This window comes from Ovis canadensis, chromosome 13, assembly GCF_042477335.2.
Source record: "Ovis canadensis isolate MfBH-ARS-UI-01 breed Bighorn chromosome 13, ARS-UI_OviCan_v2, whole genome shotgun sequence".
Lineage (NCBI taxonomy): Eukaryota > Metazoa > Chordata > Mammalia > Artiodactyla > Bovidae > Ovis > Ovis canadensis.
The window spans coordinates 37,680,814-37,695,902 of NC_091257.1; the positions used below are offsets into that span (position 1 = coordinate 37,680,814).

The 15,089-nt window shown below is 42.5% G+C and overlaps 1 protein-coding gene across 1 annotated transcript in view; it reads right to left on the reverse strand.

The window, feature by feature from the left end:
- Nucleotides 1–349: 349 nt before the first annotated feature.
- DNAJC1 (DnaJ heat shock protein family (Hsp40) member C1) overlaps nucleotides 350–15,089 on the reverse strand; it is a 191,537-nt gene continuing 176,797 nt past the window's right edge. The window contains exons 10-12 of the mRNA XM_069547412.1: nucleotides 5,975–6,023; nucleotides 4,288–4,709; nucleotides 350–2,426 (exon numbers count right to left, since the gene is read on the reverse strand). Coding sequence (XP_069403513.1) covers nucleotides 2,358–2,426; nucleotides 4,288–4,709; nucleotides 5,975–6,023 — 540 coding nt within the window. The 3' untranslated portion in view covers nucleotides 350–2,357. The remainder of the gene's footprint in view (nucleotides 2,427–4,287; nucleotides 4,710–5,974; nucleotides 6,024–15,089) is intronic.

Consider the following 15,089-nt stretch of genomic DNA (forward strand, 5'->3'; position numbering starts at 1 on the left):
CAGGTAAAGTCCTGGACCTCTTGTCAAAGGCGAAGTCTGGGGGTTCTTCTTGTACCATGTGGGTCCGCCATGGCTATCATTAGAGTAAACACACTAGCAGAGGCTAGAGTTAACCTTTCTGGGTGAGAAACCCTTCAGGGGCATCTAGTGAAAGATGTGGACCACGCATCCAAAAGGAAAAGGTTGTGGATACCATGTGGTAGGGTTCCCAGACCCCCAGGAATCCACACAGGGCCCGAGATTCCCACCCGTGAGGGGCCAAATGAGCGTGTGACGGGCTGGTGGCCTGTCAGCCCTGTCACGCATGTCAGCAGCCACTGAAAATGATGGCAACAGGGAGTCCGGATGGTCAGATAGAAAAGGAACATTTATTTTTTTTCAACAAGCCAGACTGTCATAACAACCTGTGTTGCAGCCACCATTAGTCTATTTTTCCAGACAAGGAGTTGAGACAAAGAGGTAAAACAAGGCACTGATGTCACACAGCTTGGCCTTGGAGGTGTGAGTAAACAGAGGTCACAAGGCGGGGCTTTGAGGGAGTGGGTTTGGGGAGGGATTCCTTGGGAGTCAGGAAGGGTAGGCCTGGCCCCCCACATGACCTGTCAGAAACCTCCTTTGGAAGCACCCATGGGTCTCCTGTGTCCTGCTACGCTCGTGAACCCTCCCCACCAGGCACACTGGTCCTACCTCAACAAAACTAGCCATTCTGTGTCCCCTGAATAGGGGTGGCCATGCAGAAAGGGCCCCTTTCTGGTTTTAGAGGGACTGGTGGCAGGGGCAGTCATCAGGACAAACCATGCTGGAGACACCTCCTTAATGAGTGTGCAGAAGATGATGATGTAGGCAAATTAGGGCCTTTTATCTTGAATTGTACCTCTTAAGGCATCGCTGGACCCGTGTGAGGCTCTCCCAACACTGGAAGCCCAGAAACCTTGTAATGGGATTTGGGGATGCATGTAACAGAGACCCAGTTCAAAGCACCATAAGTGAAAAGGGTGATCTTGATACAGAATGTCACAGCTGGACAGACAAGCTGTGTGAAAGACGGGCTGATGCTGGACCAGAGCCAGAATGGACCCAGGGCCTGGCAAGCCACTAGAACTGTCCCTCATGATTCCCTCTGTGAATCAACTTTTTTCACTGACACCCCATATGCACGGGGAGCAGGGCTTGTCCCTCAGTGAATGCAGTCACAACCTCACAGCCCCACTGGCTCCAGGAGAAAGTCCTTGGGCAGAAACTGTTGGCCCTGGTGCCACCGTGACAGGCTCCTGACCTGCAGGCAAGGCACACCCCCTCACCCCGTCTCCACCCCCAGATGAGACTCAAGGGCTGTTGCCTGAGGATTCAGTTCGTGGAAACAACGACCTGGAGCTGTTTCTCCACTGCTCTTCTTGATGTCTCAAGTGGTCCGGTCCCTCACAGCACCAGAGGCGGGCTGACCTGGGGCCGCATGTGTCCTGCTCAGGCTAGGTTACAGAGCCAGTGCCGCCCAAGCCTGCTCTGGAAACCTCATTTCAGTCATTGGAGAAAAACCACGTCTGTATGGATATTTTATCAGATCACCTCCCTGAAATGTGTCCTGGTGATCTTAATGGTTTTTAAGTTTAGGCAGTTTGTACTTTAGCAAACTATTTCCAAGTCCTGAGCAAATGCCATGTTTAAAAAGGAGTGTACAGTTGATGGCGACGGTTCATTCAAAATCAGCAGCACGAAATAGTGACTTTTAACTTGGATATTGAAAAGTGGGACCCAAAGTCATCATATCCTAAAAACATTGCCTATGTGTTCTCTGGGAATTCTATAGTTGGGGATGTATTTCTGCAAATCACAGTTTATTACCTATGTCCGTGTGCATCTAGACATTTTTTTTAAGATACATATAATGTATCCATATATTATAATTACATATATTAATCTACATATTAATACATAGAGTTAAGATAACCCCACATTACTGCTAGCTAGCTCAATAAAAACACCAGCATCCTGCTACACATCAACGGGTGTGATCTTTGGTCAAAGAAACATTATGTTTCAACTCTTACACATTAGTTTACTCATGTTCCTTCATACATTTGCCTGACTGTTAGAAAAGCACTATTCTGTTTGTCCCCAGGAAATTAAGCTTTGCAGTGATGAGAGAGAAAATAATCTATAAAATACCCAAATCTGTTTTTCTGTTAGCACAGTATGTTTAAACAATATAGCACAACGTTTATTTTAAAATTTTAATTTTTTTTTTCACTAAGGCACATGACGTATAGAAATACTGAGGTACAAAATGTAAATTTCTGCATAAGATTTTAAAAATAATCCTTTTGGAAAATGGAGGTAAACAACATCTTCCAGAGGATTCAGCTTCTAGCTTGTTTTTTCTTTTGAACCAGTTCAACGAGCAGCTTGTATCTGGCGATACAGTCTTCCTGGAGAGAGAGAAAGAGGGGGTGGGGTGACAGTTACAATCGGTGTGCCCCTTGAGGGCTTAGCCCACCCTGCCCAGTCCTGACCAAGGGCTGTCCTGTTGGCCTGGACCTCCCAGAGCATGCCCTGCTCTCCTCAGGCGCACCCCAGCACCAGAGGGTCTTCCAGCCCCTCAGGCTGCAGAACTGGCAGCTTAAGACCCAGCTGCCTGTAGCTGCCACTCCTTGGGGTGAGGACCCTGATGAAGCATGGAGCGGCCTCACTGCTCCCTTGTGTATCACAGGGTACTTTCCAGAACCATCTCTGTTTCTGTTCAGAAACACCCCAGAGGCACCGTAACCCTTCACTAACTTAAGGTCATGTGGGAAACCAGGTAACTGGTTTGTGGTCTGCTGCAGATGACTTTATCAGCTGTCTGGGATGAAGAACGAGTGTTCACTCTCCTCCTGGGGTTTTGGCTTTAGCAGTGTTCTGAGAGAAACATCTAACAAGTGCCTCTTCTGCATCCCCAAGGACCACCTGCCTAAAATATCAGCCTTTTCCTAACTATTCTGCCCCTGGCAGAGCCAAGTGTGAGATGTGGTGCTCAGCGGCCCAGCGCTCCACTGGAGGACGCAGGGGCTCTGAGCAGCAGGCCTGCTGGGGCAGCGCCGGGGGCCTGGCTCCTCTCTCAGGCCCCAGTCACCCAGTGGCTTGTGGGCCACTTCCGGGGAGTCACCCAGGGGCAGTGAGCCAGCAGGGGTGGCTGAACCTCCCCTGGACCTGGTTCTGAAGTCAGGCTTAAAGGGAAGGAACCCTTGCAGGACATTCCTCCCTGAAACAGGAAGGCTTCCAAACCCCCAAGGCAGTGAGCTTGAGCATCCCACCCGCAGAAACCCATGGTTGCAGCTCCTTCATTTTAAGCCATTGTTGACTCATCGCACCTGTAGATGCCTGTGTACCCACAAATGCTAGAGGAATTCAGGGAAAATCATTTCTTCTGGCAAATCAGTTGGAGGGGCTGGGAAGGAGCTGTGTTTCTTAAACAGGTCAACTGCTAATGGTTTATTTTTCTCCTCAGAAATTCTCAACTTCATTATTTTAAAGGAGATAAACTAGACCTATACACATGGGGGCATCTATGGCCACAAGCTAGATTTTCCAACACTGAATTTCAATTTAAAAAAAAAAATGTAAATGAACATCAGTGTGCCCACAGGCTACTGAGTGGTGGGCACAGGAGGCAGCAGAGATTGGCTCTTTTGATTTCTCAGTGTTCCTTGTGTCTCAGACAAAGGGTGTGGGTACGAGGAAAGCAGCCCAGGAAACTGTGTTGTGAGGTAGGGCCAGAGTTGAGAAGATCATATGGGAGGCTCCGCACTGTCAGCGCGGAAGCCGGGGTCAGGTGGGGCCTGCCTCTCCACAGGGGCCGCCGCCCGCTCTGAGCTGGTATCGGGGAACCCTCTGTGGACGCGTTTAAGGAGCTGTAAACGGGGCGGACAGCGCTGCAGGGACAAGCTGGATCCTGGTCCTGGTGTCCACCTGTCAGTCCCTCCCCTGGCCCAGCCCCCACTGGCAGAACGAAGGCTCCAGAAGGTCGGCAGTACTGTCACGGGGAACTTTATGTTCTGTGCATGGGGTTTTCGATGAGAAAAAAATAACTGGTCGCTGTAATGATGACACTTAGACTCTCGACCTCATGCATGCTCAGTCAGGTGCACAGATTCACACACTGTCAGAGGCAGCCTCCTGGAAGGCAGCTGGCAGGGGAAGGACGGGTTGGATAGCAAGGATAGGCGACGCGAGATGAGGGCCGGGCGGGTGCGGCCACAAGCCACCTCCCTGTGTCTGGAGCCCCCAGAGGCCCTTCCGGGCGTCACCCACCTTGCTCTTGGACGGGACACACTTGGCTATCTTGTCCCAGCGGTCAGAGGATCCCCTCGGGTACTGCTGTAGCGCTAGTTCCAGAAGCTTCTGTTGGTTCTGAGTCCAGGGCCCCTCTGCGGCGCGCGCGCGCGCGCTCTGCTGGCTCTCCTCGTCACTGGACTGCTGCTCTGACGGGTCGAAGTCCTTCTGCCTCTTCCCCCGGACGCGCTCCTCCGGCTCGGGGGGCCGGGCCGGCCTCCGCCTCCGCGGCCGGCTCTCCTCCGCGGCCTCTGCCCCCGGCTCGGCCGCCGCCTCCTCCTCCTCCGTGGCCGACTGGGCCTCTTCCCGCTGGGTGATGATGCTGTCTGGCAAGGCTGCGGTGGGCCTGGTGGGCCTGGGGCTCTGAGCTGTGGATCTGAGTTCCGAGAGCCTGACCATCCCTGTGTGGAGGGACACACGGGGAGAGGAAAGTCGGTTCAGGGAGTAAGAGCCGCGGTGGTGTGGCCGCCGCAGCAGACAGTGGTGGGGCATTTGCGTGTGTCTTACTGAACGTTCCCAGTATTCTAGAAAGACAGCCATCGCTACCCCAGTTGTACAGGGGAGGGACGTCACCCTCGGCAGCCGCAGAGCTGGGATCCGAACTCGCTTCTGTCTGATTCCGGGCCATGGTCCTTCCACCACTCTGAGGAACAGGGGCCTCCAGAGTCGGCTGTGATCAGAGGCAGTGCAGGGACTAACCGCCTACTTTCTAGGTTAGGAAGGCTGTTCTTCAGGACCCAGGGCTGCTGCTGACTCCATGAGTGTCAGCAGACTCAATGTCAGACCCTCACTGGGCTCGCTGACTGCCTGGGGCCCTGCGCCACCGCCACCCACAGGCGTCACCTCGGAGACCCCCAAATGTTCAACCACGCCTTTCCTGCCCTCCTCACATACTCCTGACCCCTCCTACTCTCTAGAAAGACCGGTCCACGGCCCACCCAACTCCCCGCTGCCTTTTCAAGAGCATGTTTCTGGAGACCGTCTTGGAGGGGAGCATCTTTCACGGAACGCTGTTTGCCGGTCCCTGCCTTCACGCCAGACCAACAGCTGTCCTGGTGGGAAAGCAATCGAGAATGCCCTCCCCCCTGAGCCCATAGCATCCACGCCCTGTCCTCCCCAGGGAGACGTTTCCAGATCTCAGGGTTTGCTGGTTGCTGGCTGGTTACATCTAGTACAGGGACCTGTATTTAAGTAGAGTTGGAAGCTTGAAGGCGCACTTCTTCCTGGTTTCAAGCAAATAGTATGGGGCTCTTACAAAATTCCATTTAGTCTTTGAGAAAATGGATTCTGAAAAACATAGATTCTTGGGGAAGCTGCTTGATCTTTTCTCAGGATGCTCTGTGTGTGCGGTGCCAACTGTGGTCAGTGTGGAAAAACGGTATAGACTGGCTTTCCCATGAGTCCCCTCCCCCTAGCTCCCCCCATACTAAAGAAGAACAAGGTTTCTACAGCTCCTCAAACTTATTTAAGTACATCTTAGCACTACTGTGTGTGCAGGGCTGGATTGGCTGGTGGGTGATTGTAAATGGACCCTTTTTAGAGAGATGACCAGTAGAGTTCATTGGGCACAACTATTTAACACCATCATTTTTAAAGCAGTTATGAAAGGGGGGTTATTTTGAAGACATGGCTTGAGGTTACTGGGATGGAGTGGGTGCTGACTCACCTGGGGAGCAGGTAACTGAATCCTTCAGCTGCTTGGCTTTGGTTGTCACCTGTTTCAAAATATAAAAGAGAAAAACTGACTTTCCACATGTTTATTGTAGGTGTAGTGACCTATTTCATACAAGGTCCATGTGAAGGAACAGAGCTTATTGAATCTTAGACCTGGATGGACCCTCAGTGATCAGCTCAGTCCATTCTTTCTAACTAACAGAAAACTGAAGCCCAGAGAGATTAAAGGAGTTGTTCCAAAATGTCAGTTTAATCAAGTGGCAGAGTCAGGACAAGAACTCAGCCCATTCAGCCCCCTTACACAAGGCTGCTTCTGAAGATGTACTAGTTTTCAAAATCATTATACGAACACATCATGTTTCTTAGGTACAGTTTCCTGAAAGAGTATCTTTCTTCACTGAAGACTATTATACCAATGAGTATTATGAACAGTGGAGAGATTTACTCTTAAGCTAATACAGAGGTCTGTCTTTGCATCCCATAAAGAAACCCTGAAAGCACTAAGACTGATCCTGGGGGAAGGACCTCTTGGTGGAGTAGGGCAGTTTGACCCAAGAACCATGAGACATTTACATATATATGCAAGTGATCCACAGAAAGAATTATTCCCTTTCTTATAAATAAATGTTATTATATTGTATGTCTCACCTTACAGTTTGCTTTTTTCCAGAATATTTTTTTTAATTTAATGATGTCTTAGAGGTCTATAGATAGATTTCCCTTTTTAAAACTGCTATAAAATTTACAGAGTGGAATGTACAGACTTTCAATGTACATTTCAATGAAATGTACAAAACATGTAGCCAACATTCTAATCAAATTATAGAACATTCCTGTTACCCTAGAATGTTTTCCCTGTGCCCTTGAGTCCATTTCAGCCCTACCACTGCTCTGATTGCTGCTATATATATATATACTTTAAACAGGAGATAAAAATTAAATAAATTTAAAAATGGATAGTTATCTGCCTCAGTGCGTTTATTAAACAAGCCATTCTCTCTCTACTTATTAACTTTATTGAGGTTACATTCCATTGTATACATGGAATACATACTTTGTATTCTATTCCCCTTAATCCATGTAAATTCTTGAACCAATATTTCACTGCTTTAAAGAAATTTGAAAGTAAAACCTCAGAAAATATCCTGTGACCAGCTCATAGTTAGATTCTGTATTCGGTCTTGGTTCCACCTCTGGGTAACCTTGAGCTATTTCCAATCCTTTGTCTGTCTCATGTATTACCCTCTGTAATATGTGGATAAAACTGCTAATACCTTTTGTCTGTTAGGGATGTTTTAAGTTTGAAATAAGCTCTTAGCATGATACCTAGCAGATGTTAAAGGCTCAGTAAATATTACCTATTATAATTGATGTGGATCATTTGTTTTTCATTCATACAAAGGGCAGAATTAGAGAAAATATTTAAAGCTGCTTAGAAACACTCTTTAATTCTATCCCCTGCTTTCCACTCAATGAATGACCTTGCTTATTATATGGGAAAAAACTTGAGGTTATCCAATGTAAGCTTCCCTGACTTCCAGCTTTCCCAACTCAAAACTCTGATTGTATCACCATAGATCTTTCTCACATTTTATATAACCTACGATATCCTCATTTGTTTTGAATCATCTCTAGATCACTTACAGTACCTAATACAATCTAAATGCTGTGTAAAGAGTTGCCAGTGTGATGCAAATTCATGTTTTGCCTTTTGGAACTTTCTAGATTTTTACCCCCAAATATTTTCCATGCAAGGTTGGTTTAATCTGTGGGTGTGGTGCTGACCATACCACACACTTCCCTAACTGCCATTAAGTCCCTTACTTAGAGATCTCTTAGCTCCTCAAACTAAACAAATCCCAACCTAAACTCATCAACTTCTCTGCTTTTCCTTCCTTTTCCTAACAGTGTTATCATCCCAGTCACACAGGCTCAAAACCGAAGGGCCAATTTGGGGGACTTTTTTCTTCCTCTCCAGCCAGCTCCACATTCTTCACGATACTGATTCCATCTGTTCCCATCTCAGATCTCCACCACCTGTATTAGTCCTTCACTCTCTAAATTAATATAATAGCCTTCTAACTGGTCTAAACTTACTTGTTAGCAGTTCTATGGAATAATATCCCTAAGGCAGAGTTCTCATCAAGTACTTTTGATGGCTCACCAGTGACCATACAACAAAGTGTTCAATTCTTAACCTGACACACAAGGAAATCCACAATCTGTTTTCTTTCCTGTATATGCATCCTGTTGAACAATGAATGCTCCCTTTTGTTGTTTAGTTGCTAAGTCATGTCTGACTATTTGCAACCCTGTGGACAGTAGCCCACCAGGCTTCTCTCTGTTCAAAGGATTTCCCAGACAAGAAATCTGGAGTGGGAAGATCCCACAGTGGAAAGATCCAGGGGATCTTCCCAACCAAGGAACTGAACCTGTATCTCCTGCATTGGCAGGGGGATTTTTTTTTTTTTAACCACGGAGCTATCTTAATGCTCCCCAGATGGTCACAAATTCCCCACCCTGCTAACAACACTGTAAAGGAATTATATTGCAATTAAAAAAAAAAAAAGAAATTCCCTACCCTGTACTGTTAGCCATTGTTAACATTTGTATGAAATGATTGTCTTTTCTTTATCAAACCTCTCCTTAAATATCTGGTACTTTCAAGGTACTTGCAAGCGTAACCTTCTTCTTGAAGCTTCTCCCAGTGTCCACCACCAGAACTACCGACTCTGGTGACAATATCCCTCCTCTCTCACTTCTACTCTATTTTTAAAGATTTTATGTTTTTACATCATCATACAATAAAATTATCTTTTCTTCTTTTGTTGTATAGTTCTGTGAATTTTAATACATTTATAGATTCATGTTAACTACAGGATACACAACCTACATATAGGATATGGAATAACTTTTTTTTAAAACTCCTGCATCTTATTTAACAAAATATTTTGGGAGATTTTTCTACAACAGTACACGAAGACTTTTTTTTTAACAGCTTAACTGAGATATAATTCACAGACTATACAATTCATCCCCTTAAAGTGTGTAATTCAGTGGTTTTTAGTATATTCAGATGTACAGCCATCATCATGACCAATTTTAGAACATTTTTATCACTTCAAAAAGAACCCCCATACCCATTAGCTATCATTCTCCATCCTTCTCATCCCACCCCATTCCTCACCAAGCAGTAAGCAACTATGAATCCCTGTGGAGAGTCTATAGATCTAACAGAGGATCTAGAGATTTCTGTATTCTGGACTTCCATATGAGTGGAATCGTATGTGCATTTGTGTGGCTGGCTTCTCTCACTTAAGGTCATGTTTTCCAGGTTCATCCAAGTTGTAGCATATATCATGACTTCATTTTTTTTATTGGAGAACAGCATTCCATCGTGGATACACCACATTTTGTTTATGCATTTATCAGTTGATAAACATTTATTTCTATCTTCTGGCTATTATAAATAATGCTGCTATAAATATTTGTGTATAAATTTTTGTGTGGGCGTATGTTTTCATTTATCTTTTTTCTTTTTGTGGGTGGATAGTATGTACCTAGGAGTGGAACTGCTGTGTCATGTGATAATTCTATGTTTAACTTTTTGACTGTTTTCCAATAGGAGCTTCTGATTTCTCTACATCCCTCCTAAAACTCATAATCCAATTTTGTTTTATTATTCCACATCTTAGTCGGTGTGAGGTGCTATCTTGTGATTTTGATTTGCATATCCCAAATGATGAGAGATACTGAACACTTTTTTTTCATGTTTATTGGCCATTTGTATATTTTCTTTGCAGAAAGGTCTGTTCAGATCCTTTTTTCCTTTTTTATTTGGGTAAGGGTTTTTTTTTTTTTTTTCTAATGTGCTATGTGGCATGTACTTTCCTAGTTCCCCACCTAGGGACTGAACCCACACACCTGCAGTGGGAACTCAGGAGTTTTAACCACTGAACCGCCAGGGAAGCCCCAGATTTGTCTTTATTATTGAGTTGTATGGGTTGGTTCTTTCTATATTCTGGATACAAGCCCTTCATCAAATAAAGGATCTGCAAGGATTTTCTCCCATTGTGTAGATTGTCTTTTTAGGTTCTTAGTGGTGTCCTGTGAAGCAAAGAAGTTTTTAATTTTGATGATATGCACACTGCTTGGACTTTTGTTTTCCTATCCGAGAATACTTTTGCTGAATCCAAGGTCATGACTTAGCCTCCTATTTTCCTCTAAGATTGGGTTGGCCAAAATGTTCATTTGATTTCTTCTGTAAGATGTCACGGGAAAAAAAAAAAAAGAACTTTTTTGCCAACACAATAATTTTATAGTTTTAGCTCTGACATTTAGGGAAATAGCCTTCAATAACAATGTTAAATTTTCTGATCCACGAAAAGGAGATATTTTTCCATTTGTTTTGACCTTCAATTTCTTTCAATGTTTTCTAGTTTTTGAAGTGTGTACTTCTTTTTGTTAAATTTATTCCTATTTTCTTCTGTTTGATGCTATTATGAATGAAATTATTTTAATTTCATTTTCAGATTGTTCATAAAGTATTTTTGTACATTTATGTTTCCTGCAATCTTGATGAATTTTATTAGTTCCATTGGTTTTTTAGTTAATTACTTAGCATTTTGTACGGATAAAATCATGTTATCAGCAAACAAGGGCAGTTTACTTCTTCCTTTTTAGTCTTACTTTTCTCACCTAACTGTTCTGGCTAGAACCTCATAAATGTTGAATAGAAGTGGTGAGGGCAGACATCCTTGTCTTATTCTTGATCTTAGTAGGAAAACATCCTCTCTTTCACCAGTAAGCATGCTTTTAACTGAAGTTTTTAGTAGATTTTCTTTATTGGGTTGAGGCACTTCCCTCTTATTCCTAATTTGTTGTTTTATCATGCGGGAGTGTTGGATTTTGTAAGATGCTTCTACTAAGATAATCTTATTTTTTATTCTATTAATATGATGAAAGTAAAGTGAAAGTGTTAGTTGCTCAGTCGTATCCAACTCTTTTGCAACCCCATGGACTGTAGCCTGCCAGGCTCTTCTGTCCATGGAATTTTCCAGGCAAGAATACTGGAGTGGGTTGCTATTCCCTTCTCCAGGGTATCTTCCCAACCTAGGGATTGAATCGGGGTCTCCTGAATTGCAGGCAGATTCTTTACCATCTGAGCCACCAGGGATGATATGATTTTATGATGAGTTAGCCTTTGACTATGTGGATCACAACAAACTGGAAAGTTCATAAGGAGATGGGAATACCAGACCACCTTACCTGCCTCCTGAGAAATCCGTATGCAAGTCAAGAAGCAATAGTTAGAACTGAACATGGAACAATAGACTGGTTCCAAATTGGGAAAGGAGTATGCGACAAGGCTGTATATTGTCACCCAGCTTATTTAACTTATATGCAGAGTATATTAAGTGAAATGCTGGGCTGGATGAAGCACAAGCTGGAATCAAGATTGCTGGGAGAATACCAATAACCTCAGATATGCAGATGACACCATCGTTATGGCAGAAAGTGAAGAGGAACTGAAGAGCCTCTTAATGAAAGTAAAAGAGGAAAGTGAAAAAGCTGGGTTAAAACTCAGCATTCAAATAAATATGATCATGACATCCAGTCCCATCATTTCATGGCAAATAGACAGGGAGAGTTTATGGCAAACAGTGAGAGACTTTATTTTCTTGGGCTCCAAAATCACTGTAGATGGTGATTTTGACTGCAGCCATGAAATTAAAAGATCTTGAAAGAAAAGCTATGACAAACCTAGACAGCATATTAAAAAGCCGAGACGTTACTTTGCTGACAAAGGTCCATCTAGTCAAAGCTATGGTTTTTCCAGTAGTCATGTATGGATGTGAGAGTTGGACTATAAAGAAAGCTGAGTGTCAAAGAACTGATGCTTTTGAACACCACAGTTGCTTGAGAAGTCCCTTGGAGAAGATGCTTGAGAGTCCCTTGGGCAGCAAGCAGATCAAACCAGTCCATCTTAAAGGAAATCAGTCCTGAATATTCATTGGAAGGACTGATGCTGAAACTGAAACTCCAATATTTTGGCCACCTAATACAAAGAACTGACTCATTGGAAAAGACCCTGATGCTGGGAAGGATTGAAGGCAGGAGGAGAAGGGGACAACAGAGGATGAGATGGTTGGATGGCATCACTGATTCGATGGACATGAGCTTAGGCAAGCTTCAGGAGTTGGTGATGAACAGGGAAGCCTGGCGGGCTGCAGTCCATGGGGTCGTAGAGTCAGACACGACTGAGCAACTGACCTGAACTGATGATGTGTGTGTATGTTAGTCGCTCAGTCGTGTCTGACTCTTTGCAACCCCACGAACTGTAGCCAGTCAGGCTCCTCTATCCATGGGATTCTCCAGGCAAGAATACTGGAGTGGATTGCTGTTCCCTTCTCCAGAGGATCTTTCTGACCCAGGGATCAAACCCAGGTCTCCTGCCTTGCAGGCAGATTCTTTACCATCTGAGCTACAGGGAAGATCTATGAAGTGATGATGAGTTTACATTAATTGATTTTCAGACATTGAATCAACTTTGCATTCTTAGAAATCCCACTTGATTAGGGTACATAATTATTTTTATTAGTTTCTGGATCCAGTGTGCTATATCTTGTTGAGAATTTATATCCATCTTCACATGAAAAACTAGTCTGTACTAGTTTTCTCATGTCTTTGGTTTGCTATTAGGGTAATACTGGCTTATAAAATGCTTTGGGAAGTATTCCCTCGCTTCTATTTTGGGAAGGTTTGTGAAGTTTTGGTATTAATTCTTCTTTAAATGTTTGGTAGAATTCAGCAGTGAAGCCATATGGGCCTGGGCTTTTCTTTGTGAATAGTTTTTTTTTTAATTAAGTTACTGATTCAGTCTCTTCAATTGTTATAGGTCTCTTTTGCTTTTCTATTTCTTCTTGATTCAGTTCTAGTAGTTCATGTCTTTCTAGGAATTTGTCCATTTCATTGATAGCTATTAGAGAAATAGGTATCCAGTCTCTAGGCCTACATTTCACAGTATTCCTTTACAGTCCTTTTTATTTCTGTAAGTTTAGTAGTGCTATCTCTTTTCATTTTGATTCTATTAATGTTTCTTCTTTTTTGTCTATCTAGTTAAATGATTGTCAATCTTATTAATATTTTCCAAGAATCCGCTTTTGGATTCATTGATGTTTCTCTACTTTTCCAGTCTCTAGTCTATTTCATTAATTTCTGGCCTATTTTTTCTTTTTTCTTTCCTTCCACTTGCTTTAAGTATAGGTTGTTGTTTTCCCAGTGTTTAAAGGTGGTAGTTTAAATCATTGGTTTGAGATCTTTCTTTCTTAATAAAGACATTTATAAATTTCTATTAACTTCATTAGATGCATTCCTTAAAACTAGGTGTACTGTGTCTTCATTTTTATTTATCTTTAAGAATTTTGATTCCCCTTGCGATATCTTTTCTTCTTTTACTTTTGGCTGTGCCACGTGGCTTGCAGGACCCTCCCTGACCAGGGATTGAACCCAGATTGAACCCAGTGACTGGATTATTTAATCCATTTACACTTAATGTTATTATTGATATAGTTGAATTTAACTTTTAATGTCTTTTTTTGTTCCTCTATTATTGCTTTCTTTTGCATAAGCGAACATTTTCTAATGTAGCTTTTTTTTTTTAACTGTACTTTATTGAGGGTTTTTTTTTTTTTTTTGGAGGTTGCTCGAGAGTTTACCATATACATCTTAACTTATGACTGAAGTGAAAGCTCAGGGTCCTAACCACTGGACTGCCGGGGAATTCCTGGGATTTCATCTTTGATTAATTTGCTATTTAATAGTCTGTGGTTTAATTTAGACATATTTATTGCTTTTCCCTGTTTTTTCCCTGCTACTGATTTCCAATCTCATTCCTTTGGGATCAGAGAGTATACTCTATATTACTTCTGTCCTTTTAAACTTACTGAAGTTACTTGATCACGGAGCACACTGTCTGTCTTAGAATATGTTCCACATTTACTGGAAGAATGCATTTTCTGTTGTTGTTGGATAAAGTGTTACACATCTGCCTGTTAGGTCTACCTGACTCATCGTATCATTCAAAGCTTCCTTGTTGACCTTCTGCCTAGTTTGTTTTCTCCATTATTGAAAGAAGGGGGCACTGAAATTTCCAACTATTATTGCTGAATCACCTGTTTCTATTTTCATTTATCTCAGTTTTTGCTAAATGTATTTTGGTGCTCTGCTATTAGATCCACATGCTTATAACTTATATTTTCTTGAATTGGCCTTTTAATTATTATAAAATGTGCTTTATCTGTACAATTACTTCTTGTTTTGAAGTATATTTAATATTAGTATAGCCACTCCAGCTTTATTAAGGTTGCTATTGGCATGATTTTTTTCCTTCCTTTTATTTCTCTTCGTGAATCTAAAGTGTGTTTCCTGTAGACCACACAGGGATAAATCATGACTTTTTAAAAATCCTCTCTGAAAAACTCTCTTTTAACTGGATTATTTAATCCATTTACACTTAATGTTATTATTGATATAGTTGAATTTAACTTTTAATGTCTTTTTTTTGTTCCTCTATTATTGCTTTCTTTTGCATAAGTGAATATTTTCTAATGTAGCTTTTTTTTAACTGTACTTTATTGAGGTTTTTTTTTTTTTTGAGGTTGCTTGAGAGTTTACCATATACATCATAACTTATGACAGTCAGCTTCAGATTTATACTGCCTTAATTCAGGGATACATAGAAACATTACTGCTATAAGCTCTGTTCTCTTTACCCCTGTACTGTAGTATGTCCATTATATATACTGTATCTATTCATGTTACAAATCCAGTAATACTTTTAAAATTACTACTTTACCTTCTGTAGTAGTTTACTCAGCCCATACAGCTTTGCTGCCACTCACATCCTTTGTGCTGTCGTTGGTAAATATATGATACAAATATTACTTTTCTATATGTTACAGGCCTGAGAATAACATGCATCTATTATTTACAACTGCTTTCTAAATCAGTTAAGGAGAAAACATGTATTTATACTGTTTTTTATAATTACCTAATTGCCTTTCCTGGTGCTCTTTTTCACGTGGAATCAAATTACCATCTGGGGT